Source organism: Propithecus coquereli, unplaced genomic scaffold, assembly GCF_000956105.1.
Source record: "Propithecus coquereli isolate 6110/MARCELLA unplaced genomic scaffold, Pcoq_1.0 Scaffold131, whole genome shotgun sequence".
In the NCBI taxonomy this organism is placed as follows: Eukaryota; Metazoa; Chordata; class Mammalia; order Primates; family Indriidae; genus Propithecus; species Propithecus coquereli.
Window position 1 is genome coordinate 1373544 of NW_012137303.1, and position 26892 is coordinate 1400435.

General features: G+C 39.6%; 3 protein-coding genes and 1 pseudogene across 3 annotated transcripts in view; 3 read left to right on the forward strand and 1 right to left on the reverse strand.

Moving 5' to 3' along the window:
- The window catches only part of LOC105805631, a 14867-nt gene extending 13994 nt beyond the window's left edge, over positions 1–873 (forward strand). The window contains exon 3 of the mRNA XM_012638559.1: positions 407–873. Coding sequence (XP_012494013.1) covers positions 407–826 — 420 coding nt within the window. The 3' untranslated portion in view covers positions 827–873. The remainder of the gene's footprint in view (positions 1–406) is intronic.
- A 2592-nt stretch (positions 874–3465) lies between these two features.
- LOC105805632 lies at positions 3466–4082 on the forward strand (annotated as a pseudogene).
- Positions 4083–11633: 7551 nt separating this feature from the next.
- The window catches only part of LOC105805633, a 48239-nt gene continuing 32980 nt past the window's right edge, over positions 11634–26892 (reverse strand). Inside the window, exons 7-8 of the mRNA XM_012638561.1 lie at positions 25505–25836; positions 11634–11964 (exon numbers count right to left, since the gene is read on the reverse strand). Of these exons, the coding sequence (XP_012494015.1) occupies positions 11634–11964; positions 25505–25836 (663 nt within the window). The remainder of the gene's footprint in view (positions 11965–25504; positions 25837–26892) is intronic.
- LOC105805670 (histone H1.3) lies at positions 17316–17981 on the forward strand. Its single transcript, XM_012638600.1, has one exon. The coding sequence runs from the start codon at positions 17316–17318 to the stop codon at positions 17979–17981; it is 666 nt and encodes a 221-aa protein (XP_012494054.1).

Below are 26892 nucleotides of genomic sequence, written 5' to 3' on the forward strand. Positions count from 1 at the left end.
CTCACAGCAACCTCAAACTCCTGGGCTCAAACAATCCTACTGCCTCAGCCTCCCGAGTAGCTGGGACTACGGGCATGCGCCACCATGCTCGGCTAATTTTTTCTATACATATTTTTAGTTGTCTACCTAATTTCTATTTTTTCAGCTCTTGCGCAGGTTGGTCTCGAACTCCTGAGCTCGAACGATCCGCCCGCCTCGGCATCCCAGAATGCTGGGATTACAGGCGAGAGCCACCGCGCCGGCCTAGGTTAAGGTTTTCTAAAATGAAACCTGGTAGCCAATCACAGGGCTTATCAAGTAACAATTCAGGGCGCGATATTTGAAGATTCGGACCAATCAGGAGAACTTTGCCTTTATAAATAGGAGCAAGACATGCTGATTGTTCAGTAGGGACTATCTATTAAAGAACTCCCTCATGGCTCGTACGAAGCAGACAGCGCGGAAGTCCACTGGCGGGAAAGCGCCTCGCAAGCAGCTCGCTACCAAGGCGGCTCGCAAGAGCGCTCCGGCCACCGGCGGCGTGAAGAAGCCCCACCGCTACCGACCTGGCACCGTAGCGTTGCGGGAGATTCGCCGCTACCAAAAATCGACCGAGCTGTTGATCCGCAAGTTGCCTTTTCAGCGTCTGGTGCGTGAGATCGCACAGGATTTCAAGACCGACCTGCGCTTCCAGAGCTCGGCGGTGATGGCGCTCCAGGAGGCCTGTGAGGCCTACCTGGTGGGTCTCTTTGAGGACACCAACCTCTGTGCTATCCATGCCAAGCGCGTTACCATCATGCCCAAGGATATCCAGCTCGCGCGCCGCATTCGTGGGGAGAGGGCGTAAGCTGTTTTCCTGATTGCGTAACTCTTAAAACCAAAGGCTCTTTTCAGAGCCACCTACGGTTTCAATTTCAAGAGCTGTACCACAAAGGAGTAAATTGTCCTGAAGCAGAGAGTAAGGGCTGGTGGTAGGGCGCGTGGGTGGAGCCCGGACGCCTTGGCTGCCGAGCCTTTGATTACGGCCTTAATCTCCCGACCATTTCCCACAACAGGGCTGGTGTGTCCTCCATTTTATCTGGGACAAAGTAAATCAAGACCCAGGTAAAAAATGTGCGAGTTTCTTACTGTTAGTTCCGGAGCCGAGAGAAACACGGAACCTCATGTGTAGCAAAATGCTGTTTATTTTGGGCATCTGGGTGCAGATGGGTGGAGGCCAAAGAGCATCCACACTGAAAGAGGGGAAAACCTTGGTTTAATAGAGGGTTTCTTAGGGGGGAGCGAGTACCTGGGCCAGAACAGCTGCTGCAATAAATTTTTTTTTAAACAACCGGTTTCTGGGACCCCTGGGTCAGTCTCATCCTGTAGAGATAAGGGGGGAGGATAGGAATGTTAGGTTTACAACCTCCGGGGACTCTACAGACTCTTGCGGCGGCTATGGTTTCACAATCATCGGTTTTCCATTAACCGCATTCTGTCCCCTACATAATTTTCGAGTTCTCAGCTGGAACAAACCTAATACAGCATTATTTGTAATCTACCCAGGGTTGGAAATAACCTAATTGTCCTTAAACTAACGGTAGCAAATGTTAAATCTAAGGAGATTAAACATTGCATTCTATTTGTATAATCTTGGAAATGACAATGTGGGTAACAGGTTATTGTTTGCCCTGTTAAGGAAAGGGGTGGGTGGGTGTGACTATAAAGGTTTAAAACAAATTTCTTGATGTTAGAACTGTTTTGTAGCTGCATAGGATGGTACTTCCATGAATCTATATAGGATAAAATTGAATAGAGCTACACACACACACACACACACTACAAATGAGGCCATGCAAAAACGTGTGAGAACTGAGTAAGGCCTGCAGTTGGCCTAACAGTATTTTGCCAATGAGTTTCCTGGTTTTGATATTATAGTTACATAGTGAAGGAGACGCACAATTTAATCTTTATCCACGTAGAGTTTTTTTCGGGCTAGGCCTGAGAATTAAATTGACAAGACAGATATGAGAAAAGCATACAACTGTATGTATGTAATATAGCTTTTATGTGGTATGGGAGTCTTCAAAAGGAATAAAAGCCCTCAAGATGCAGGGTTGAATAGTACATACTAAATTGGACAAAGCAGTAAGCTAAAAATGTGCTGAGGCAAAGGGGATCGGGATAGGGTAGTTAATTGGGTGAAAACGTAACTAGAAAGATAAGAGTTAGTTTAACAAGCTTTATATAGATTTCCCTCCTGCCTCAAGAATGCTACTTTCCTTTTGCCATAGGGAGGGCCTCTTTCACAGGGGAATTTCAACTCCTGCTTTTGGAAACAAAGTTCAAAGTATTTTTTGCTTGCATCTGCTGTTTTTCAATGGTCTTTAACTCAAAATAGTCAATATGCCATCGCGGCATATTTTGGGGTGTCATGTTCTGAACTCCTTCAATTGGATGCCATTTTTAGGGAAAACTGGATTCAGAGTTCAGGGAACTCTATTATTGCAACTTGTGAATCTAGTTATTTCCAAAATAACAAGGTAAAAAACAATCGTCGCAATTTTTATAGGGGTTGATACTTGTATTGCTTGGGATTCCATGGTTTAAGAAATCAATGTGGGTTTTTTTGGACATAAATAGGCGTGTTTTGTACCTTTTGCTGGTTTGGTGGTGACATGTTCATTAGTTTATAGTTCATTTATTCATGCAAGTGCATTTTTTTTAGATATTGATGACACTTCCTCAAAAATCCATGGTCTTTAGGATCGTTTGCCTAGCACATCATAAAAGCACAATAAAAATGCACTATTATTTTGAACATTTTATTCAAGGACATAATTTATCTCTTCTTAAATGCTCCCATGCAACTAGCTCAGCAAATTTTTTTTTGTAATGTAAAAATCTAGTGATTTCTCATATTGTGTAAATCCCTTTGTCTAGAATTAGAATTTATGAAACTCTTTGCCTGAATTCCCCTTATCAACCCCAGGAGAGGACAATCGCCCCTCCCACCCTCTATCCTTCATATGAAAACAGGACATAAGCCTCTGGCAATTTACATACTTTTTTTCTTTGCAATCGTTCATTGTTTAAATGTGTAGTGCTTAATATGTATAAATTAGAACATACTGTATGTATTGGTATTGGCAATGTTTTGAAATCCTGTGTGCTTTACCTTTGTCTGTATTATAAATATTTTGTTCGCAATAAGAATTTATTGTTTACCAACTAGATGCCAGTATCTGGTTTAAAATAACTCAATTATTAACAAGTACTTACCCTTTTATAAATGAGGTCATTGAGTCTGAGGTTAACAAAGATGTCTAATATCACAGTGTGAGAGTAGCTGCTCAGGGATTCCAAACTCCAAATCTGGATTCTTTCCTGTAGTTTGTGGCTTGGCAGTGAGTTCGAATTCCTTTATTTCTTCGAGTTTGGGCTTGTTTCAATTCTAGTATGGCAAATGATCCAAGAATATATGTGGAATGAATTAAATCTTTAAATATGTACACGCATAAAAAGACGAGGTACTTTCCTTTGTGTACAAGTTGACACTTCTGTTTAGAGATTCTTATTCTCTAAATACCAGTAAATCTCCCTCCAGTTTTTTCTTAGGTCCTGGTATTACTAGAAACAGAGGGGCGGGGATTCAATGCATTTCCCGCCTAGTTCTCTTTTAGTTTTTAAAAAGGTCCACAAATCGTTCTATCAACGGCTACAGCAAGCGAGTGGTTGCTTTGTTTAGCTATACCATTCAGCTTTTATTTACCATGTCTGGGCGTGAGACCCGGCGGCAAAGGCTTGGGAAAAGATGGTGCTAAACGCCATCGCAAAGCGTTAAGCTACAACATCCAGGGAACCACCAAGCCTGCAATTTGCCACCTGGCCTGGCCCGGCGTGACGGTGTCAAGCGCATTTCTGGTTTCATCTACGAGGAAACGCCCGAGTGCTCAAGGTGTTCCTGGAGAACGTGATTCCGGACGCCCTCACCTACACGCAACACGCCCAGCAGCAAGACGGTCACAGCTGTGGACGTGGTCTATGCGCTAAAGCGTCAGGGACGCACTATCTACGGCTTTGGCGTAGAGTGTGGCCTCGGGCTTTTTCTGAGGCAAAGGTAAAGGCCCTTTTTTAGGGCCACTTACTTTTTCTCTGAAGAGCTCACACTTGAAAGAATTGCCTAAGGAGATGGTACTGGGTGCTGCTGTGAATGTTTTGGTACAAATATGAATATTTAATTACACAACTCTGCTGTCTTTAAAAAAAATAACTCGCACTAGGCCTGACAAATGAATAATGAGGGAATACAGCTGGAAATAGAATGATCATGGATTAGAATTCTGGTGGGCTGGTTCCAGACACTACAAGTTCCAACTACATTGACCCTTGTAGGACTACTTATCTAAAGACAAGTATTGTAGGATTTTTTTTCCCTTTATAAAGATCCCCATCTATAATTAAAATTTTAGAGTTGTGGGGTATCTTAATCATACTACATCCTGCCTAAACCAACTCTTGGATAACCATAGAATTAACAGCGATTAGTACAAACTTTAGCATATGCCATTCTGGATACATTTTTTGCATGCATTTGTTTTTCTTTATTTACAACTATTTTTGACAAGAGATGGTCAAAACATTAGAAAATCATTCTAAAAACCTCTTTGAATTAATTTAGGCAAGGATTGCTAATGTTTAGGAGAAAAGCTTTAGGAGAAAATTTGTTGGGTAACCCTGTACTCAGTGCCAAAGTATCCCCTCACATTGCTATTTGCAAAGGGTCAAATGTATCTGCCTACAGTGGAGGGACTGGCTCCATTTGTTAGTTAAGTGATCTAATTTAGCACGACTAGAAAAACCTCTTATTTCATGCCTCTGCTTATGTTGCATTATATAGAACCTCACCTTGCCAAAGGTGTAACTGGAACCTAATCATGTCTCAATCTGCTGTTTACAAGAGTACTGGGGAAAAAGGAGCCAATTAAACATCTGAAGGGGAAAAAAATCAGCATCTAGAATGTGGGACATTCTATAAGACAATTAGTTTGTTTCTTCAAAAAGTCATTGTACCTCTTGCACCATTCTGTCATGAGAGGACACAGTGTTTGTTCCACTTCCTTTTCTGCCTTCTGCCAAGTGAGAACTCAGCAAGAAGGCATTCACCAAACACCATATGCTGGCACCTTGATCTTTGACTTTCCAGCACCAAAACTGTGAGAAATAAATTTTTGTTATTAAAAAATGTCAGTACCATAAAAAAGAAAGAAAATAGAGAGACTGTTCAAGATTAAAAGAGGCTAAAGCAATATAGCAACTAAACATGATTTTGGTGGTTCATGCCTGTAATCCCAGTGCTTTGTGAGGCTGAAGCAGGATGATCGCTTGAGGCCAGGAGTTTGAGACCCTCCAACTCTACAAAGAAAATCTGTGTATGTGTGTAAATAAATAAATCCAATGTGGTTTACATTCTGGCTCTAAAAAAGAAACTATAAAGGGCATTTTGGAGACAATTGAGGAAAATTGAATTTGGACTGGATAATAGATCATTTTAGAAACCCTTTTTTCTTTTTCTTTTTTAGGTTTGATATTTCAAGAATTCCTTATTCTTAGGAGTTAGATACTGAAATATTTAGGTGTAAAGTCTAATGAGTCTGTAATTTACTTTCATATGGTTCAGCCAAAAATGTTTATACATACATATACATATATCTATCCACAAAAATGGTAGATATGCTCAATTCTTGAATCTAGGTGGCAGATGCTCGATCAACCAATCTTTTATAGGAATATTTTTATATAGTTTGAATATTTTCTAATATTTTTATTGGGGAAAATTATACATGACAAACTGTCAAAAACTCTTTGGTGCCATCATGAGAGAGGTCCTCTTAACAGGTGTAAAAGAGCTGTCTGCTTGCAGAAAGGGGATGGAAGTAGCAGGGCATCCAGCTCCATGACACTTGTTACAAGTATTGTATAATTCCCCTTGCTCTGATTCCTTGATCAGAAGTTAGCCAAGGCGAAGGACATTGGAACACGGCATTTCAGGCAATGTTGGCAAATGATAAGTGGGCCACCAGTGTGAAGACACAAGGGGCAGTAAGTAGTTTAATGCCATGGAGACTGGAAACATACATATGAGGAAAAAGGCAGGTCTGACAGTTCTCTGAGTGAAGGCCTCCTCTTATAAATTGAGAAACTCAGAATTAACTTTGTGCTGTGGGAGACATGTTAATGGGGTGTGACATGGTAAGATCTGTATTTTAATTACCTCAATTCTTTTGGAAATGGTGGCCATATACTTCGTGATTTGTAGTGACCAATTTGGGTTCAGTTAAGGTCAAGACAGGAAACAGCCTACTCACATTGGACAATAGTAGGAAAATTTCCTAAAGAAATGATTTGCAAATTCAAGGCAAAATACAGAAACCTCAATAAATAGTACCTCTAGGCCTAGTAAGGATCACTTATAAACCAGAAAGGGCAAGGGGAGCAGTCACTAGATCTGTACAGAGAGGGATCCCTGACATGAACTGTGGCCTTGAGAGAGGAATGCAGCCAGCCTATGATGATCTCTAAAAGGGAAACTGGGGGATAAATACCTCATCTCATTTTCCTCCAGTATCCTGAATGAGGTTTCCACTGTGATTTTATTTTAAAACAGTCATTCTTGGCTCTAGTCTGTTGTTTAAACACTGCATCATACTCTACAAGGGTACAGAAAATTCTGGAACCTGTAGGAAAGTTGTTTGAATGAATAGGGTTGGAAAACCCTGAAAGGTAAAAATCTTGGCTTTTGTAGAAAAAATAAACAACCCAATCATAAGGTAGAGATTTTAGGGACCAAAACCCTTGGCCCCCTAAATTTTTGCTGAAAAATCACTGACATGAGGCAGATTGATTAATAGGAGAAAAAGCATAAAAATTTATTTAACATGTATGTATAGGAGCCTTCAGAATGAAGACCCCAAAGATACAGAGGAAATTGTCTATTTTTATGCTTGTGTTCAATAAAGTATGGATAACCATGTAGAAATATAGTTGGACAATATGGGTATGATCTTATGATAATAGACTGAAAGGGGAAACCCAGCAAGGCCTACCTTTCCAGATTCTTCTGGGCCTCTCTGAGCATACATTCCTTCCTTTTGGATGTGAGGAGGACCTTCTTTGGAATAGCAGTCTTATGACAGACAGGGCAGGTAATTTCTTTATGGTCAGTTTTACATAGAATAATTTTAGGTTTTATGGCTGGGTTTGGGAAAATAGATTTTAATGCAAAGGTCAATCTATAACTTTAAAATCCTTTCTAGGATATACATTTTCTTGTTCTTTATTTTTTCTGCAAAAGCCAAGCTTTTTACCTTTCAGGATTTTCCAATCCTATTCATTCATCCAACTTTTCTGGGGTTTCCGAATTTTTTGTGCCCTTGTGAAACACGATATAGTGTTTAAACAACAGTTGGGAGCCAAGAATGACTGGCTTAAAATCACAGCTCTAACACTGACTGGTTGTGTGATAACTCGCATAACTTGTATTCTTAGATAGGGAGCCATGACAAAGATGGTCTGGGGTAGAGGAACTGCAAGAGGAAAGTCTCAAGGTGAGAAAAGCTTTGTGTGTTCCAGAAACAAAAGGAGAGTCAGTGTGGCCTCTTCCTCTGTTTCCAAAGTGCATCACAATCTCTGCTTCTCTGCTCACTTTTCTCCTCTGACATCTGATCATCCTGGGCCTTCACTTACAAGGATCTTTGTGATTACACTGGGCCCACTCAAGTAATCCAGAATCATCTCCTAATCTCCAAAACTTTAATTTAATGACATCTGGAAATTCTCTTATACCACTTAAGAAAATACATTCATAGGTTCAGGAGATTAGGACATGGATATAGGGTGGGAGGGAGTTATTGTTTACCACAACTATAACAAGGAATAAGGCCTTTTAACATCATTGTTATAAAACAATTCCAAATCCCTAAAAAACATAAAACTCAACCAGAAAATAGTTAAGATTTTTTCTTTTTAAACTTTAAATTCTTAGTTGCCAGATGACTATAATTAATCATACATTAAAAGGGATGTTTAAAGGATATTGAATAGATAGCAGCATTCTTGGCATGGCTATAAAACTATGCCATAACACATTTCCAAAACTGTGCTGCAGAACTGATCCGGGGCTGTTGTGTCACAACTGCCACTGCTGAACTAGAACTCAACTTGACTGGAACCCATGGCTGCTGTCACAACCAAAAATTGGCCCATATGATATCTCTTATCCCAGCAGTACCAGAAGCCTTAAGCAGAGTTTCTGTTCTGTCTTCCAATTCTGAAGAGAAGTCTTTTAAATGTGTGACTGTTTGGTGAAACCCAGGCCACATATCTGCATTCTAGCTGCAAGGGGGTGGGTATTGAAGTTCTGAAGCAAGCCTACATGTGAGTATTGAAGTTCTGAAGCCTAGATAAGTGAAGCAATACTCTAACCTGAAAATTTCACAACTTTATAAAGGAAATAAATGAACCAGTATTTTTCAAACTTTTTGTCCTTCAAGTTCTATAGTAAAAATAAAATAAAAGGATATACATTTGAAACCAAAATTTTTTGACACGCTATTTTTTACTTATTATATGAGATGGTACATTGATGGTCTGAACAAGGGCAGGTCATGTCATAGTTGAGAAAAATGTTCTTTGTCTCAATGCTTTTGAACTCTGTGATCCCATTCAGATACGATTTGAGGAGTGTCTGCAAAGCATAACCTCTATTTATTTATTTATTATTTATTTATTTATTTATTTATTTTGAGACAGAGTCTCACTCTGTTGCCCTGGCTAGAGTGAGTGCCGTGGCGTTAGCCTAGCTCACAGCAACCTCAAACTCCTGGGCTCAAGTGATCCTACTGCCTCTGCCTCCCGAATAGCTGGGACTACAGGCATGTGCCACAAATCTTGATATTTGTGTAAAGGGAAATGGTTAGGGGAGAAGAAAGTTCTGAGGGAGCAGAGATAATGTTAAAGAGGTGTGATTTGTACAAAAGTATTGGTGGCCTTGATTGCTTGTTAATTTCATTGATTCATTCAGTCATTGCACATACATTTAGAGAGTGAACAATATGTGACATGTAATTTTTTTTTTTTTGAACATAGGGTCTTGCTCTGTTGCCCAGGCTGGAGTGCAGTGGCGCCATCATAGCTCACTGCAACCTTGAACTCCTGGGTTTAAGTGATTCTCCCTCCTCAGCCTCCCAAAGGGCTGGTATTATAAGCGAGAGCCACCATGCCTGGCCTGTGCCATGTAATTTTTGTAGGTTCTGAGAATTCTAAAATGAAGACATTGTCCAAGGTCTCAAAAAATCTTAAGAAGGCATTAATCATCATTAAATATTTAAGTGTGCAATAGCTATAATCATATAAGTGTATGCTGAAGTAGGGCTACGGACATGTGTGGAGGAGTGTGGTTTGTGAAATATAAGAAATCCTAGGTACTGACTTTGCCTGTGAGAATCAGGTAAAGGTCTCCTGAAGGAAATTTTTGAAGGAGGAAACCCCCAAAGGAGTCTAATGGTTATTTGTGGAAGAAAGACTATGTAAAGGATTACTGTTTGCAAAAATAAAGTTGCAAGAATACCAAGTTGTTCAGTACATTCAGCTGCAGAAATCCATGGTTGGGGAGAGGTGAATTGTAGAGGTGGGCAAGTATCAGATAAAGCACCGAAATTGCGTATTGTTCTGCAGATATTAGCAGAAACAGAGAAAGCTTTTTGTTTATTTTTGCAAAGATGGCATGACAAAATTTGCAGGTTACTCAAATCTCTCATTGCTGTGGGATGGACTGATTGTAAGATGGGAAGAATGTAGATGACCTGTAAGGTCATTGTAGGACACAGATAATAGGGCTGGAAGGCTGATATTTGGTTCTCTTCTAGGTACCTGGAGATGTCTATATATGGCACACTCTGGAAGAGATGACTCATGGACCATCCATGAAGTTATGAGTATGAGAAAGAGTTCATTGGGAAGAATCAAAAACAGGAATAGAACCCAGAAAAGCAAACTAAGAATTAGGAGCATAGGATCTGGCCCAGAAAGAAAGGCATTACAAAACCTTGTGAAGAGATTGTGAAGGCAAGAATAATAAACAGGGTCAGATGCAACAAATTAAGTTCTTGAAGAGTGTTTTTCGATTTGGCAATCCGTTCACTGGTAATCATGCCAAGGACATTTTTAATGAGTAGTTGGTGTAGAAGTCATGCAATCATGGAAAGGGTAAGGTGAGTGACACATGGGGATAGTGACTTTACATTACTTGAGCCTTAGAGGTTTGATAAAATATGAAGGATCTAGTAATTGATGCAAAGATTCAATTGAGAGACACTAAAATACATTTATATGTGGAGGAAAAGGAACCAGAAGAACATCGAAACTTAATTGGGATATCACTGGTTTTCAATGTGACCAAATTTATTTTCTGATTAAGTTATTAACAGTAGAAGGAAGATTCTTTATAATTATAAGACAACGGGTGCATACTTAAGCTGGTAACCTGGGATGCTTTCACCCTTAGGTTTATGTGAAAAGTCCTCAAATGGGAAGATTAAGAACACAGGTGACAAACTACCTCTCCAGCCTGGGGGAAAAATGTTACGGTTAGAATGCAGCAGGGTCACAGGTGGAAAGGCCTTAGGTAGACAAAACACATGAAGGAACCAGATCCTATTTGGGGAAATAAACAGTAAAATGATCAATAAAACTGAGACATAAACATATGAAGGAACCAGATCCCATTTGGGAAACAGTAAAATGATCAATAAAACCGAGATATTAGTACCAACAAAGGCTTATAAGACTATACTTAGAGAAAAACTAAAAATGCTTTCACCTTGAAAGGTGGTCTTATCATTAACCTAACAGGAAAATAAACTATCAAAGATAAAGTGAAAAAAATTAACTCACAAGTACTCTTTAATTAAAACACATGTGGCCTAACTTATGAGTTCTTTCTTAGCCTTGAAAAAGTTCCTGAGGGGACAGTTAGAAGTGCAAACTTCCCTTGCTTCCTAAAGAGACAGTACCAGATGCCTCCCACTGTCAAGAAACTTCTGCTATCAATCTGGTATGAGAAAAAAACAGAAAAAGCCAAGTTTCACAGCCGGTACCCTGAAGCAGAGAGGAAAAAAACCGCCATTTCTACCCTTTTAAAAGCTACAACTTTTCTCGTTGCCTAATATTTTCTTCCGCTGTGTCGCGGCCACCTTTTTTCAGGTAAATGAACTTTTTTGCTTCTGTATATCCTAATCACTGTCGGAAAATTGCCCGCCCCAGACCGCTGTTACTACTAACTCTGCAAATATCGTTAGATAAGCCAACGTGAAAGACAGCTGCCATTCTCAAAGTACCTTCAAATTTAAGGGCTTATTTTCACGTTTCTTTTGTCCTGAGCACGCGAGATCCGCTATTTTGAGGTAGCTGCAGACATTGAAAAACACTCAAGTACCCTAAGACATACAGAAAAGTGGCTTCGATGTGTGCAAGTTGGAACTGGACAAAGCGTTGATTAAACAAAGCATAAAACGTTACTTTCGTCTCAGTGATAACCCTTCGTGTGATAAAATGGGTGGCCCTGAAAAGGGCCTTTTGTGAGCGCTTTGTCTTAAGAAGAGGAAACCAGGGGCAGGTTAGCCACCAAAGCCGTAAAGAGTGCGTCCCTGGCGCTTGAGTGCGTAGACAACGTCCATAGCCGTCACCGTCTTGCGTTTAGCGTGTTCCGTGTAGGTAACAGCATCCCGAATCACGTTCTCCAGAAACACTTTGAGCACACCCCGAGTCTCTTCATAGATGAGGCCGGAAATGCGCTTAACACCACCACGGCGAGCTAAACGACGAATTGCAGGTTTGGTGATACCCTGGATATTGTCACGCAAGACCTTACGGTGGCGCTTAGCACCCCCCTTGCCCAGGCCCTTTCCCCCTTTCCCTCGGCCAGACATGCTCAGCAGAAAGTGGCAACTACAATGTTAAAGCTTCCAAGCATGATGCAGCTTCTTATATATCAATTTTGCGGACCTTTTTGAAAACTGAAACAGCGGGGCGGGAACGAAATCTCTGTCCCCGCCTCTTCTCTACCTTACTGGGCGTCCCCTACCGTTGCCTAGGGAGAGAAAGGGCGTAGAGAAGTGAGGAAACGCATCTCTGTCTGGCTCCTTCCTGTTTCCCTGTCTGGGTCCTGAATTACTGGTTTCTGTGTCCTCTAGTCCAGTGCCTGTGGGCTCTTTCAGAGAACTAATATTGTATTAATACAAGTCTCCTAACTGGTTTTATTTGTGAAACAAAGGCAGTAAAGCTGCATGTTTACAAAATGGAGAGCTACCACAATAAAATTAATTTTTAAATGTGAATATTCTTTAGAAAGATGTGTTATTCTAAATTCTTACAATCTACCAATATTCATTATAAAATTTGGCCAGTCATGAAACGTTGCGTTTGACACAGGCATGCATAAATTGTTTTCAGCACTTTTTTTTTTTTGTTTGACACAGAGTCTCACTGTGTTGCCCGGGCTAGGGTGCCGTGGCGTCAGCCTAGCTCACAGCAACCTCAAACTCCTGGGCTCAAGCAATCCTTCTGCCTCAGCCTCCCGAGTAGCTGGGACTACAGGCATGTGCCACGATGCCCGGCTAATTTTTTCTATATATTTTTAGTTGTCCGATTAATTTCTTTCTATTTTTAGTAGAGACGGGCTCTCGCTCTTGCTCAGGCTGGTTTCGAACTCCTGAGCTCAATCTGCCCGCCTCGGCCTCCCAGAGTGCTAGGATTACAGGCGTGAGCCATGTTGTCAGCACTTTTGATAAACAGGGAGCTCTGGGAAGGGGTGCCAATATTAACTGAATTTACATGTTTTGTGTTCCAATTTATAAAGCACTATGTGCGGTGTTAATATGAGGAATCCCCGACTGGACGACCTAATCGTCTACTAAGTGGTATTGCTGGGCTTGACTTTGGAGTCTTATGACTTTGCTGTCACTGTTTCCATGCCAGTTAAGAATTAACATTACATTATGGTGAATAAACCTTTGCAAATCAACACTAATAAATTCTGTGAAATAGTGTCTTAATGAAAAGAGTATCTGAACTAAAGTTCTACACACAGATCATAGGTTGATATATTTAGTAGACAAATTTCAACATTTTCTCGCACATACCACACATTCACATTTAGTACCTTTTATGTACTACAGAGGTAATTTTTAAAAATCCCTTTTCTGCTGGTGCTTACCTTATAGGAAGTCAGAAGATTATCCATTTCTTGGAGTTAAGTCTACCTGGGATTTAGTTTAGGTCCAGTTACCTGCAGGTATAAACACATGGGTCTCCCATGCTCTCCTTTTTGATAAAGGCACCAAACAAGCATCATTCATTCCTTCAACAATTTAGAGTCTACTACAAGCCAAGAATGGTGTACAAATACCAGGTTTACAAAGATAATAATCACATCTGTTCTTTTAAAGAGCTCAAAGTCTGGTAAAGGGAAAAGAAAAGTAAACTCAGAGTGAGGGGTCAGACATCAGCCCAGTATACTTCTAGCTGCTGCCTAGTTTCTATGGGTGGAGCATCACCTGGAAGCTTGTTAGACATCCAGAATTTTGGGCTCAACCCCAAATCTACTGAATTCATATTGCATTTTTAATGAGATCTCCAAGTGGGTTATATGCTCATTCAAGTTTGAGATGAATTGTTTTAAAGCTGTGCTGTCCTATATTAGCCACTAGCAACATGCACTCATTTAATATTAAATTAATTAAAATTAAAAATTAATGTCTTCAATCACTCTAGCCACATTTAAGTGCTTAATAACCACATATGGGTAGTGGCTACTTATTGGACAGTAGATACAGTACATTTTCATCACTGCAGAAAGTTCTCTCGGGCTGGGCTGTGCTATAAGGGATTTCTTCAGATGAGTTTCTAATTCAGACGAGAAGGGAAGGGGAAAGAAGTGTGCTGAATGCCTGGGTACCCAGGAAGTGAGGATTTAGAGTATTTTTGAAGTACAATAGAAACTAGCCAACTTCTGGGTGTACCAGATATTACAGATAGAGAAAAAGACATATATAAAGGAAAGTGGACATTTTTTTTTTTTTTTTTTTTTTTGAGACAGAGTCTCACTGTGTTGCCCGGGCTAGAGTGCCGTGGCGTCAGCCTAGCTCACAGCAACCTCAAACTCCTGGGCTCAAGCGATCCTTCTGCCTCAGCCTCCCGAGTAGCTGGGACTACAGGCACGCGCCACCATGCCCGGCTAATTTTTTCTATATATATTTTTAGTTGTCCGATTAATTTCTTTGTATTTTTAGTAGAGACGGGGTCTCGCTCTTGCTCAGGCTGGTTTTGAACTCTTGAGCTCAAACAATCCGCCCGCCTCGGCCTCCCAGAGAGCTAGGATTACAGGCGTGAGCCACCGCACCCGGCCAAAACTGGACATTTTTATAAAATAAAATTAATACACCATAATTGTGCTTGGAGGGGAGTTTCAAGGGGCCAGTGTCCTTAGGTAAGACCATCTGGCAGAAAATTAAAATAAGTATGATTTCTCATGGACTTTCTGAACACATTTGATACTAATACAAAGCTCTATTTTCTGTATAGTCCATATTTTCTTTGCCTTTTTTGTTATTCATTCTACATAGTCACCTTTCTTTTGAAAACTTTGAAATTCACTGAATTATGGAATACTTAAGCACTGCCCCTGTGGATTGACCTAGTGAACACTACCTGTATCTGTCAGTCATTTACTATGGTGGTGGTGGTGGTGGTGGTGGTAGTGGTGGTGGGGTTAACACAAAATTTAGAGAATATGAAGTTGTAAATCAGTTAGCTATCACTTATCTAAAGAGTTTTTGTTACCTATTTATTACATCTGTGAAATAAATAGTTCACTCCTTAGTGTAGTGTACAATCTACTGTTTTAGGTTATATACACATTTAGGATCCAAAAGCAATAAAAAAACTTTTCTTGAGGGCTACCTCAAAATAGGTGAAACTTTTCATGACTTCAAGTCTGCAGTCCCAGGGGGTGACCCAGCTTTCAGGAACCTTGTTCATGCTACAGTTTCAGAGAAAATAAGCACCTGGGTGCTTATTTCAAAGATAAGTAATAACACAGTAATTACACCAAATTCCTTCTATAAACATCTGGAGAACTTTATTGGCAAAACTGAATCTCAGTATTGTCCTCCAGGAAGTGTAGAGATTTACTTACAATTAAGGAAATGGCCCTTATCCCCAATGCCTTTGCACATATTAGGTACCTAACTAGCCATGGGAACCAGTAAGTGTTACATAATAATGAAACGATGATATCTTCTAATTGAATCTATCTAACTTGGTGAGCAGTTACAATTACTCAACAACTGATATTATGACTACCATAATGACCAAAATAATAAACATTTAGAAATCTGAATTTTAATTGTATTGTTTTGTCTACATAATATAAAGCTATAGACTCAAAAAAGAAAAGGTCCTATAGTATTCTTGTGACTATCGCTATTGACAATGATGGCATCAAAGATGACATGCGGCCCCTTCCTACAGGCACCGATAAAATGCCTCTCCACATGAATAATTGAGTATTGCTAATCCAGTTCTATGTGTTTGCCTCCTTTACACACAGTATTTGTATATTTTTTTTGGCATATAACATATTCTTAAGTCCCAGAGACTTGGTTCCAGTGTTTGCCTGCCAAAAATTGATAATTTAAAATAAGCCAAGTGATTTTTGTGGAATTAGTTGAATAAGGAGAGATGACATCTTTAAAGTTGGTTATTTTATTTTGGATTTATATGAAAAAATTCCCAAATCACCATTCAGCATAGGCAAGAATAAGTAGAATGTTGGAAATATGAGTATTTTTATTAGGAGAAATATAATGCCAAAGTACCTTTCTTATTCATTTCTTTATTTTAACTAACAAACATGGGGGTTAATTTCAGTATCTGATTATTTGATGGAGAATATTAAATTTGTGCTTACTTATCCTATAACAAGATAGTTCTATCAGGTCTATTGAATTGTAAACTAAAAGAGATGTAATTATAAAATCACGCATGCTTGCTATGAAATGATTGCTCAACTCCTTAGGTGGACACATTCAGCCAATTAATTTAGGTTGTGACAGCCTTACTCATTTGTTGTGAGTAAAAAGCCTAAGGAGAATTATGAAAATTCACAAAGTGATTTAAATGAGAATTTTTTTTTTTGTAATCCTTTGTGTCCATACTTGCAATGTTGGAATTTGTATTTTAACTGTAATTTTGAAATATAGAAAATACATACAAAATTCTATGCTAAATATTGAGGGAAGAAATCTTATGGACTGAATGTCTTTCATTAAATTATTTACAATTTTAAAGAGATGGGACATGATCACATAATTTCTCAATGCTTATAGCTTTCAATTCTCACATCTGGTAACATGATGTCTATCTGCTGTTCTAAAACTCCATGATTCAGTTTTCTTTCTTGTAGATGTGGTGTTTGGCCTCTAATGCCAATTCTAGGTCTGAAAAATCTATGATCCTCATTTTTAAGAGAAGGTTGGTGATTCTATTTAGCAATGTTTGTCTAAAAGACAAATTGGAGCAGTCTCAGTCTCAACTCCCTGAAAAATGTTCAAATTACTAAAACCCAGGGATCAAGTACAGCTTATATACTGGTAACCCAAATACTATTTTTTTAAACCTATCTTTTCTAAAATAATCATCTGTCTTGTACATAGAACTTTCTACCCCAGTGCCAATTCCTAAGAACTTGATGCAAACAGCTTGCAGGAGCGCCTGTGCTATTGCTCCTGCGAAAAAATCCGATTTCCCTATACATTTTAGTAAATATGAGTTTATTTATATAAAGTTGAGAAGATAAGAATACGCAGAACAATGCCCTGGAAGGGAGATTTGCAAATGTAACAGAGAGAAATAATATTTTTAAGGAAAACCTGAAAGTTGTCTCGATTTGACCAAAGTTTGAAAGAGAGTTGGGGGAATCAGGAAAGTTTCAGGGTACCAGTTTTGAAACTAGGTATAGAAAATGAGGCAGGAATGAAGCCCAAAGTCTCTCGGATCCGTTTCCCCCAAATCCCTAATTATTTCATGCCCAGATTTCTTATATTTTTATCCTTTTTTAAGGGGCAACAAACACAGCCACGCGGCAGAGCCGAGGAGCCCTTCTCTAGCAGCGCGGCGCATGGAACAGGGAACCAATCATCACTCAGCGTCTCTCTATATAAACCCTCAGCCTCTGGCGCAAAGAACACGCTGTTCTGACAGTTTGAAGTTACTCTTGGGTTTTCTGGCAAAACAGAACCATGTCGGAAACTGCTCCAGTTGCTCCTGCTGCCCCTGCACCTGCGGAGAAAACACTTGTGAAGAAAAGAGTGAAGAAAACAGGCGCAGCTGCTGGGAAACGCAAGGCATCTGGGCCCCCAGTGTCTGAGCTCATCACCAAGGCTGTGGCCGCTTCCAAGGAGCGCAGCGGCGTCTCCCTGGCAGCGCTCAAGAAGGCGCTGGCGGCTGCCGGCTACGATGTGGAGAAAAACAACAGCCGTATCAAGCTTGGTCTGAAGAGTCTGGTGAGTAAGGGCACCCTAGTACAGACCAAGGGCACTGGCGCTTCTGGCTCCTTCAAACTAAACAAGAAGGCAGCCTCTGGGGAGGCTAAGCCCAAGGCAAAGAAGGCGGGCACAGCCAAGCCCAAGAAGCCCGCTGGAGCAGCCAAGAAGCCCAAGAAAGCGACTAGCGCCGCCACCCCGAAAAAGACCGCTAAGAAGACCCCAAAGAAAGCAAAAAAGCCGGCAGTAGCTGCTGGGGCCAAGAAAGTGTCTAAGAGTGCGAAAAAGGTGAAGGCAGCTAAGCCGAAAAAGGCTGCTAAGAGTCCGGCTAAGACCAAGGCTCCTAAACCTAAGGCAGCCAAGCCTAAATCTGCTAAGCCCAAAGTTACCAAGGCTAAGAAGGCAGCTCCTAAGAAGAAGTGAAAAACTGGCGGGATGTTCTGCTTTGAAAATCTCAAAGGCTCTTTTCAGAGCCACCCACTGATCTCACTCAAAAGAGCTGAACCTGTTACTTCTTTAAATTACCGCCACGATGTGTGATTGGCCACCCGGTTGCACTACGCAGGGCACGCGCACGCAGTAGCTCAGATGCAAGATGGGTTACAATCTTTAACAAGGGTTTCACTTTGAAAAGATTTAGTTTCTAGTGCAGAGGAGGTGGTGTAAACACTTAACCCTTAAGGTAACTTTGTCTTGGGCTAGACGCCACCCGCGTAGTGCTCTCACGGTCCAGGAACTTGTGCTTCTGGTCGTTACTGGTTGCCAGCTGCAGATGGCGCCGGGTGCGCGTCTACTCGCGGGTGGAGTTACCTGCCAGTTCGAGGATCTTGGCCTGGTACTCTACCACCACCGCCAGGCACGCCGACACGCCGGTCTCTATGCGCTCAGAGTAAGTTGCCTTTGCTGAGGAGGCCCTATATTCTGCCTACTGTGACCTGTAGCTCTGTGCAGGAAGAGCGGATCTTGTTCTTGGCATGAGTGTGGCCTCCTCGGCTCCGGTGCCCAGACACGTTAGAAAAAATGCAAGTCTATGAATAGGCCAATTGTAGGAAGGGGTTATTACTATGCTCTTTGGCTCAGTTTCGTAAAACTTGCTTTCCTGTTGGTTTGCAGAGGCTGTTAAAGTGGCCAATCAGAACGTAGTTTTCGATTTATTCGCATAGTCTTCCGAGAGAGAAAATAATGTGCCAAGCAGAGGTTTGGATATTAAAATTTGTATATACTGGGAAACGGTCGAAAAGCCTGGCTTCACCCGCGCCCCACCCGCAAATCAATGGAATTCTCTTTTTAGAGACCCGCTGACATTGCTGTCATTCTGCTTAAATCTGCGTAATCATTGCTATCACCCTGATGCTAAGAAACAGAGTAAAATGTAGAAGGGTTTTTTTCGCAGTTTATAGTCTACTCCCTTTTCCAGATTGCTTCCTCACAGGTTACTGAGAGGACCAGGGAGTCAGGATTAGCTGTCTAATATCTGGTGAGTAGATAAGGAACTAGGAGGGAAAAACAAAACTTTAGAAAAGGTTGAATGGAGCTTGAAATTGGGGTCATCAGTTGAAAGAAAATAAGCTATAGGAAGATGGGTTGACCTGATATATCTCACCATTTCCATTTCATCCTGGAGGCTGAGGCTTTTTCTTTTTGACTTTGGGAAAACCCACTTAGTTTTACTGATACATTCTGACAAAATATGACTTCTGCAGACATTTATGGGACTCTGGATGGGGGGAAAATACATCTTTATATTCACAAACCCTAAATACAATTTAATACTCCCTTTAATTGTGAGCACAGGCAATTCATCACTGGATTTCTTAGTACCTGTGACTTTTTCATCAATGGAAGACATTTTCATATCACTTTGCAGTTACTGCAGGGATCTTGAAATAAAGTTTACACTCATTGTCTTTCAAACTGACATTCATTATTAAACTTGCCGCTGGACCTTATTATTTGATGTGTTTGTAAAAATGCACACATATTATACATACTTTTAAAAATCGGTAACTGTATTTTAATGTCACTACTTTATTATCCTGTATATTTTTATGTATTTTTGTAAAAAATCCGTTTGAGAAGGTGTGTACAAATTTCCACAGACTCTCCAGAGTGCACAGCACAAAACAAATCATGAACTCCTGAGCAGGTCTCCAGCAGGACCATATAACATAAATCCCTCATGATTAAAATACCTCTGTGTCTTATTTGTTTACATTCCCTTTTTGGTTAATAGTGTATTAAATTTTACGTCCTATTTAAACTTATGGGAAAAAAAAAAAAAACGTAGCTTGTGAGTATCTTTCTTGTTCTCCTAAACAAGAATTCAGGTTTTTTTTTGAATGACAGCTACATCCCACAATGTCTTTTTTCTAGAGAAAGCAACAAAACCTTCCATTATGAGAGTGGCTTGGTCGAGAAAGAGATCTGAATAAATGGAAGAATATGAAATACCCACTCAAAATAATCTTTTTGAAAATAACAGATTGAATCATGGAGTGGGAAAGATAAGGTATGTGGGTGCCAGCAAAACACCCCTTTGCTCTCTGAAGGTTCGCTGAAAATCAACTGACAAAAGACATTAATAGAAAAGGCAAACAAATTTATTTGATTATAATTTTATGTAATGTAAGATCCTTCAGAATGAAGACCCAGAGATATAGAGGAAAAACTGTCCATTTTTATGCTTAGGTCCTACAAAGTAGAACAGTTATGTAGAGATATGATTGGGAAAAAGGGTACAATCCAATGCTAACAGACTGAGTAGGGAAACCCAGTAAGGCTTGTCTGTCTGGTTTCTTCTTGGCCTCTCTGAACATATATTCCTTCTGGGTTTGGGGCAGGACCCTCTCTGGAATGGGGGACTTAGACAGTCAAACAAAGTAGGTCAGATAATTTCTTTATGACTAGCTTTTACAAAGAAAGACGGGGAAAAGTTAGTGTCATGTTTTTAGGTTTTATGGCTAGCTTTGGAGAAACAAGGTTCTGGTTTCTATGACCTACCTTGGGGAAGAGGGATTCTAGTTTCTATGGCCAGCCTCAGGGGAGAATGAGGGGCCAGAGACTAGAGAGCAGGAGAAGGTCAGAGAGAAACTTTTGATTCTGAGGCTGCAGAGAGAAACTTTCACTTCTGAAGGACTCTATTTTGGGGTATCGGTCTCTGAGCCTTAACAAGGGGAATAGACATGGAAAGTCGTTAACACCCAGAGAGTTAGGCTTTTGATGACAAGTGATGATGAATAAGAGATTTATGTGGGAATATGGCATTCAGCAGTCCACATGACTGTAACATATCTTTAGTTCCCCAAGGTTTACAAAGCACTTCTGTAACTGTGCCAGTTGGCCCTCACTATAACACATTTACAGTAGGTGTAACTAAAATCCTTGTTTTAAAGTTTATAAAACTGTAGGCCAGGCATGGTGGCACACGCCTGTAGTCTCAGCTACTTGGGAGGCTGAGGCAGGAGGATCGCTTGTTGCCCAGGAGTTTGAGGTTGCTGTGAGCTAGGCTGACCCCATGGCACTCTAGCCTGGGCAACAGAGTGAGACTGTCTCAAAAAAAAAAATAAATAAAGTTAAGAAAACTGTTAATTAGAAAGGTGAAATGACCAGAAATGACCACTAACTATCAGGATATGGTGGAGTTGGGTCTCAAACAGGTTTCTTGATTCCTAGTATCATTTTCCTTGCACTGCTCTCCATCTATTACATCAAGAAAAAAACGGGTAGAGTTTTCCAGGTCTTTTTGAGGATCACTGAGAAAGAAGCAGAGTTCAGGTATTTCAATTTTAGGCCATTGTGAGCTATCCATTTCACAAACCTTTTGGAATACAAAAGAAGCAATTAAACATAATAATTTAATCCATGACCTCCTAGAGTTTTACTCTCATTTACATAAATTCATATTCATATTCCTTTGCCTTGGACAGGCCCTCATTTTCAAGGACACTCAAACTTATTTAAATCTTTCTCCGTTTCCCAAAATTTTTGTAGCAGTTACATCAAGGTTACAATGAATGTCTTAGAATGGATAAAGAAGAATAAAGATGTCTAACAATGGAAGTTGTGAAGGGCATTTCCATATTATCTTATCTGCTGGACAGTACTTAGCCTGTGGTATAGGTCTGAAACAAAAACAATTTTTAGGAGCAGCCTGCAATCACTACTTTCTCCCTTCTTAGTAATTGCCTGGCTCCTTTTAACTGGAGGAGGCTTATTTTCATGGTACTGTGTGGAGGCCTCTATTATTCCTGTAACTCAGTCACTAAATCATGTTGATTTTTAAAGAATTCTCAGTAAATCTGACATTTTCTCCCTTCTTACATTTTCTCTTCATCCTCTCACAGCTGGGGTGATTCCACTGCTTCCTAACCAGTTCCCTAACTAGTTTTAATGATCTCTAATTCCTAAATTCTGGTCATTTAGCAAAAACGAAAACAAAATATGCCTCATCAAGAGAGTTACTGGCTTCCCGTTGCCTTAAGTTCAAGTGAAAATTCTGTAGTTTCTATTCATAATAATACCTTCTGCTCACAGGAACAGGCACTAATAACTCAAACCTCTCTATTCCTTCCTTTTTAATCTTTTTTTTTCTTTTTTTTTACAGTTCTGTTCTCCTGCAAATCTCTCTACCAATGAGAATCTTTCCAATGTTCCAATTCCATCTCAAATTATATTTCCAAGAACAGATTTCTCTAATTTAAATTTTAAAATTATTATTATTTAAATTTAAAATATCTTTGTAATGTGCTTTCATGGCATTTAATAGTTCATTACCATTATTATCAACAGAAACATTTCAATGCATCTATTTTTTTCTCTCATTAACTAAACTGAACTCTAGAATAGAAGTCTTGTCTTCGTTTTCACTACCGTGTTGTGTGTGTATAATTGACTGAGTCTTTTTATTCCTATCAAATGGATTAGATTATTGCCAGATATTAAATTCAGTGATTTTGTTTTCTGTTTTCGTGTGTAGGAAACTAAGGATAATAAATTCTTCTGCCCCTTTTATGACCCTTCTCTCCATGGCCTTATTTATAGATTATCTTCCTTATCTTCTGAATTATACCATTCCAAGTTATTGGAGAAACTACGAAAGAAAAATTAAATATATATATATACCTTTGCAGTAAAAAATTTATAACTTTGCACTAAAAGTTCTCAGATATAAAATATCAATGTTTACTGTGGGCAGATGGGGTAGGGAGGATGTGAAGAAATATTAATAATAAAATAGGATTTCTTAATTGTCTTGATTTTTAGCTCTTATTTCTGTAAGATAAAGCTACTGGTTATTTAGGGCTTATATACTGTTATTAAAATTATATGTACTTGCAGGCAAACATAAACCTGAAATAGATATACAACAAAATATACCAACAGGTACATATAAAATGTGACCTGACAAATCTGTCAGATTTGTGATCTTCCGTGAATAAAATTACAATTTAATTTAAAAACATCTGCTAGTAACCACTACTATCTCAGGGTATGGTATGCCTTTTAGAATTAAAATAAAAAGATTGTGAGTATGTGGCTAATTCATCAATACTATTAGTTGAATGGTAAGCAGAAGGGGTAACAATTCTCAATATTACGGTTATATTTTTGTTTGTGTATCTGTTACATTTCTGTGCAATTTGCTGTAATAATTATAGTGTGATAGAACTTCACAATCATATAGGATCCTGCAAATGTTTAAACCCAGTCATTTCTTTTATCATATACAAAAAAATTAAGATTGTGCCAACATAAAGATGTTAGTCTTCCTTTGACAGCTTTTCCAAGTGATAAAGCCCTCAGGGGTAACCAGTGAGGATTATACTGATGTTGATTGTTTAAAACAGTAAGGCCGAGTAAGGATAGGTTTGGCTCTAACACTTATCTGAAACTTTTTTAGTTTTAGTTTCCTTATCAGTTTAGTACTAATAGAATAATATTTATGAATATTAGATTGTAGATAACTATTGAATTTATAATTTTGGAGGCTTAATAAAATAATACACGACCTCTGGACTATTGCAACCACTTAATAACTATTGATTTTTTCCTATTTAGGAAAACTATGTATTAAAATTACATACACTCTAATCTTTTATTTGGTAACTAGGAATGCACCAAATGGTAACGTCTGTTTGTTCAGTAATCTTTTATTTTAAATGTCACTTTGACTAGATAATTTCCTGAGGGTTTGTTTTAGGCAAAGGACCATGCTAGTTGTGGATCTAATAATGTAAGAAGATGCTTTCTGTTCCCACTAAGTCCTCATATCTTGAAGTCTAACAGTTGTGAGACAGAAACACGGGTAAAAAACATACTGAGCTAAAATCTCTAAGAAAGTACAAATAGGGGAAACTACATTCAAATATGCAAGGCCTTTATCCACCATAATAGGGAATCACTATATTACAAATTTCTAGGACTCCATTTATTTTAATTATGAACAATTAAGCATTATTCCTCATGTACTAAGACTCCCCAGCTCACAGCACCCAAGTCTTTATGTCTGACAGGCTTCCAAGAAGAAAAATTTCCTCTATAAGATCTACAGGACCTCTTACAATGGCTACCTTGGACTGTGTATTTATTTGTAGCTTTGTCACTATTAATTGTATCACTTGACAAACTTCATTCCATAGTGATATTTTGGGGGAAATGGCACATTTTAATAAAAATAGAAACTTCTCAATTACAGGTAAAGATACTACATCTCATTTCGAAACTGAGAAATTTGCTAAAATGTTTAAACATAAAATGCTTTTAAACAGCATATAATATCCCAAACAGTAAACATCCTTTTACATTTCCAAATAACAACCTGTATAATTTCGGAACAGAATTCCTTATTTCTCTTCCTTCAGCTACCAGTTTAGAAATCGTAAGGAAACTGTTAGGGAATATCTGTTTAACATGGTATAGAAGTAACTGTGCTTTTGTATGGATGAGAAAGCAAGAGCAGAATACTTCTTACAAGAGAACTTTCAAAACTGCCAAAGGATTTTTATGTTTTAATAAATGTCAGGTACTTTCATGAGACTTGATTTAGACATTAAGATAGGTAAATTACAAAAGTTGAAGTTTCCTTTGAGAATGTTAGCTGTAAAAAGTTGAAAAGTCTCATGATTTCTGCATTCTTCATTCACACTAAGCAGTAATGTTTGTGACACACCCATCTGCTGTTTGTTGCTTTGGCTCTTGCAGTTTAGACCTGGGTAAGGCTGCTAAGTCCGTAAAAGCCGTCTGTCAATGCCACGGGTCCTTAGGTGTTCCAGCTAATGACCTAAGCCTTGGCCCCGGTATCAGAGCCGCGGGGGTGTATATCTGACCACTCTGAGGAAGGAGCTAACGTTCGCCAGCAAGTAGCTGGGTCTCAAAACCTTGGAGAACAGGGTACCTTAACGGAGACCAAAAGCGCTGGCTTCTTGCACTGCTTCAAGCTCAAAAAGAATACACTCAGGAAGACCAAGCCCAGAGCGTTTAAGGCTTGTTCACGCAAACTCCAAAAAGCTCAGGCCACCAACTGCCAAAAAACAGGCAGCGGGGGAAGGAGTCAAGATAGTGGCCCAAGTTCGAAACAGACCATAAACAGTCAAGGCTAAAGCTGTGAGAACCTACGGAAACACGGGCAAGATGGCGGAGCCCAAGGGAAAACGTGGGGAACGCGTTTAGCTTTGAACATTCGGACAAGGTTCCTTTTCTCTAGGGCGCTGTATGCTAAACACCATAGGTCTTCTATTCTAGGTCAGTGTAAACTTCATCTCGCTGCCTACTGAAAATATGTTAAGTATTACGGCCTCTTTTCATAGAGAAACTGGTTGGCTCTGAAAAGAGCCTTTGGATTTAAAGGAAGCACTCACTCAGGAAACTATGCCCTCTCTCCACGAATGCGGCGCGCGAGCTGGATATCCTTGGGCATGATAGTGACACGCTTAGCATGGATGGCGCACAGGTTGGTATCCTCGAAAAGTCCTACAAGGTAGGCCTCGCAGGCCTCCTGCAAGGCCATCACCGCCGAGCTCTGAAAGCGCAGGTCGGTCTTGAAGTCCTGCGCGATCTCCCGCACCAGACGCTGGAAAGGCAGCTTGCGGATCAGCAGTTCAGTTGATTTCTGGTAGCGCCGGATCTCGCGCAGGGCCACGGTGCCAGGGCGATAACGGTGGGGTTTCTTTACGCCGCCAGTGGCCGGAGCGCTCTTACGAGCCGCCTTAGTGGCGAGCTGCTTGCGTGGCGCCTTTCCCCCTGTGGATTTGCGAGCAGTTTGCTTAGTACGTGCCATGATTTATCGCCTAAGTAAGCGAACTAGAGGACTTGCCTTGCTCCTCTATTTATACAAGAACAGCATCACTCTGATTGGATTGTGGACAATTCCTGGTAGTCATCGGTTGCCACAAGCCGGAAGTGCTTGGAGGGATTTACGATTGGTTTATTCTTTCCCTGAAAGTTTTTGATTGGTAAATTTCAACTAGTAGACAATTCCCTCCTTTTAAACAATCATTTTCCAAATTATTAATTTCGTTGATAATGCTTCAGACTTTCGAGCATGACCCACAAACACATTAATCGTTTAACTTAGTATTTTTTAACTTCTATCCTGTTTGACTATACAAAAGAGAGTGTTTGAAAGAGAAAGAACTTTAAAATTCCTTTTCAAAACATCCGCCATTTTTTCTGCTTAATTAACCGGTTTTTATCAGAATGTTATACCCCTAACATCCAGTTATTTAAAAATCCGTTGTCTAAGCATCTCCTCATGAGGCCTAGTTTTATTATATTTACATATCTAATTCACTAAAACATGGTATTCTAAGATGTACTGTTTAAACGTAAGTAAATTTGTGTTCATTTTGGGTATGCGCATAAAAATTCTAGTAACTTGGAATCCCTGGCTCTTCAATATCGGCTTTAAAGTAAACGCTATATTTTTTGTTGACATCAAAGTGTCCCCCCAGGTATAATGGCAAGAGCTGTCCAAAAAAAAAAAAAAAAAAAAAAATTGCAATGTAAAATCTTGAAAAAGATGGCGGAGAAGCGAGTCTTAGGCAATTTCTTTATAATACCACAATGGCGCAGCATCTCGGGATTCCTGCGGGAGAAACCTGAGATGTCTTATCACACATCCGACAGAACGGCTGTTTGGACTGTACTCACTCAGATAACAGGACTTCTTACCTTGTTTTTCGAGTCCAAACGTTACAGTTCCCAATTATTTTGAAAATTAAAAAAGGGCGTTTAATGGAAAGACGGTTCAATAAATGCAGTTATAACATAGTATTGTAAATCAACCTATCGGATTCGCTGAAAAGGGTTCGTTTTTCCAACCAATTAAAAAAAAATT

Bases quoted from the DNA above. Each gene is read 5' to 3' on its own strand.
- LOC105805670 (XM_012638600.1), top strand. From the start codon at position 17,316: ATGTCGGAAACTGCTCCAGTTGCTCCTGCTGCCCCTGCACCTGCGGAG.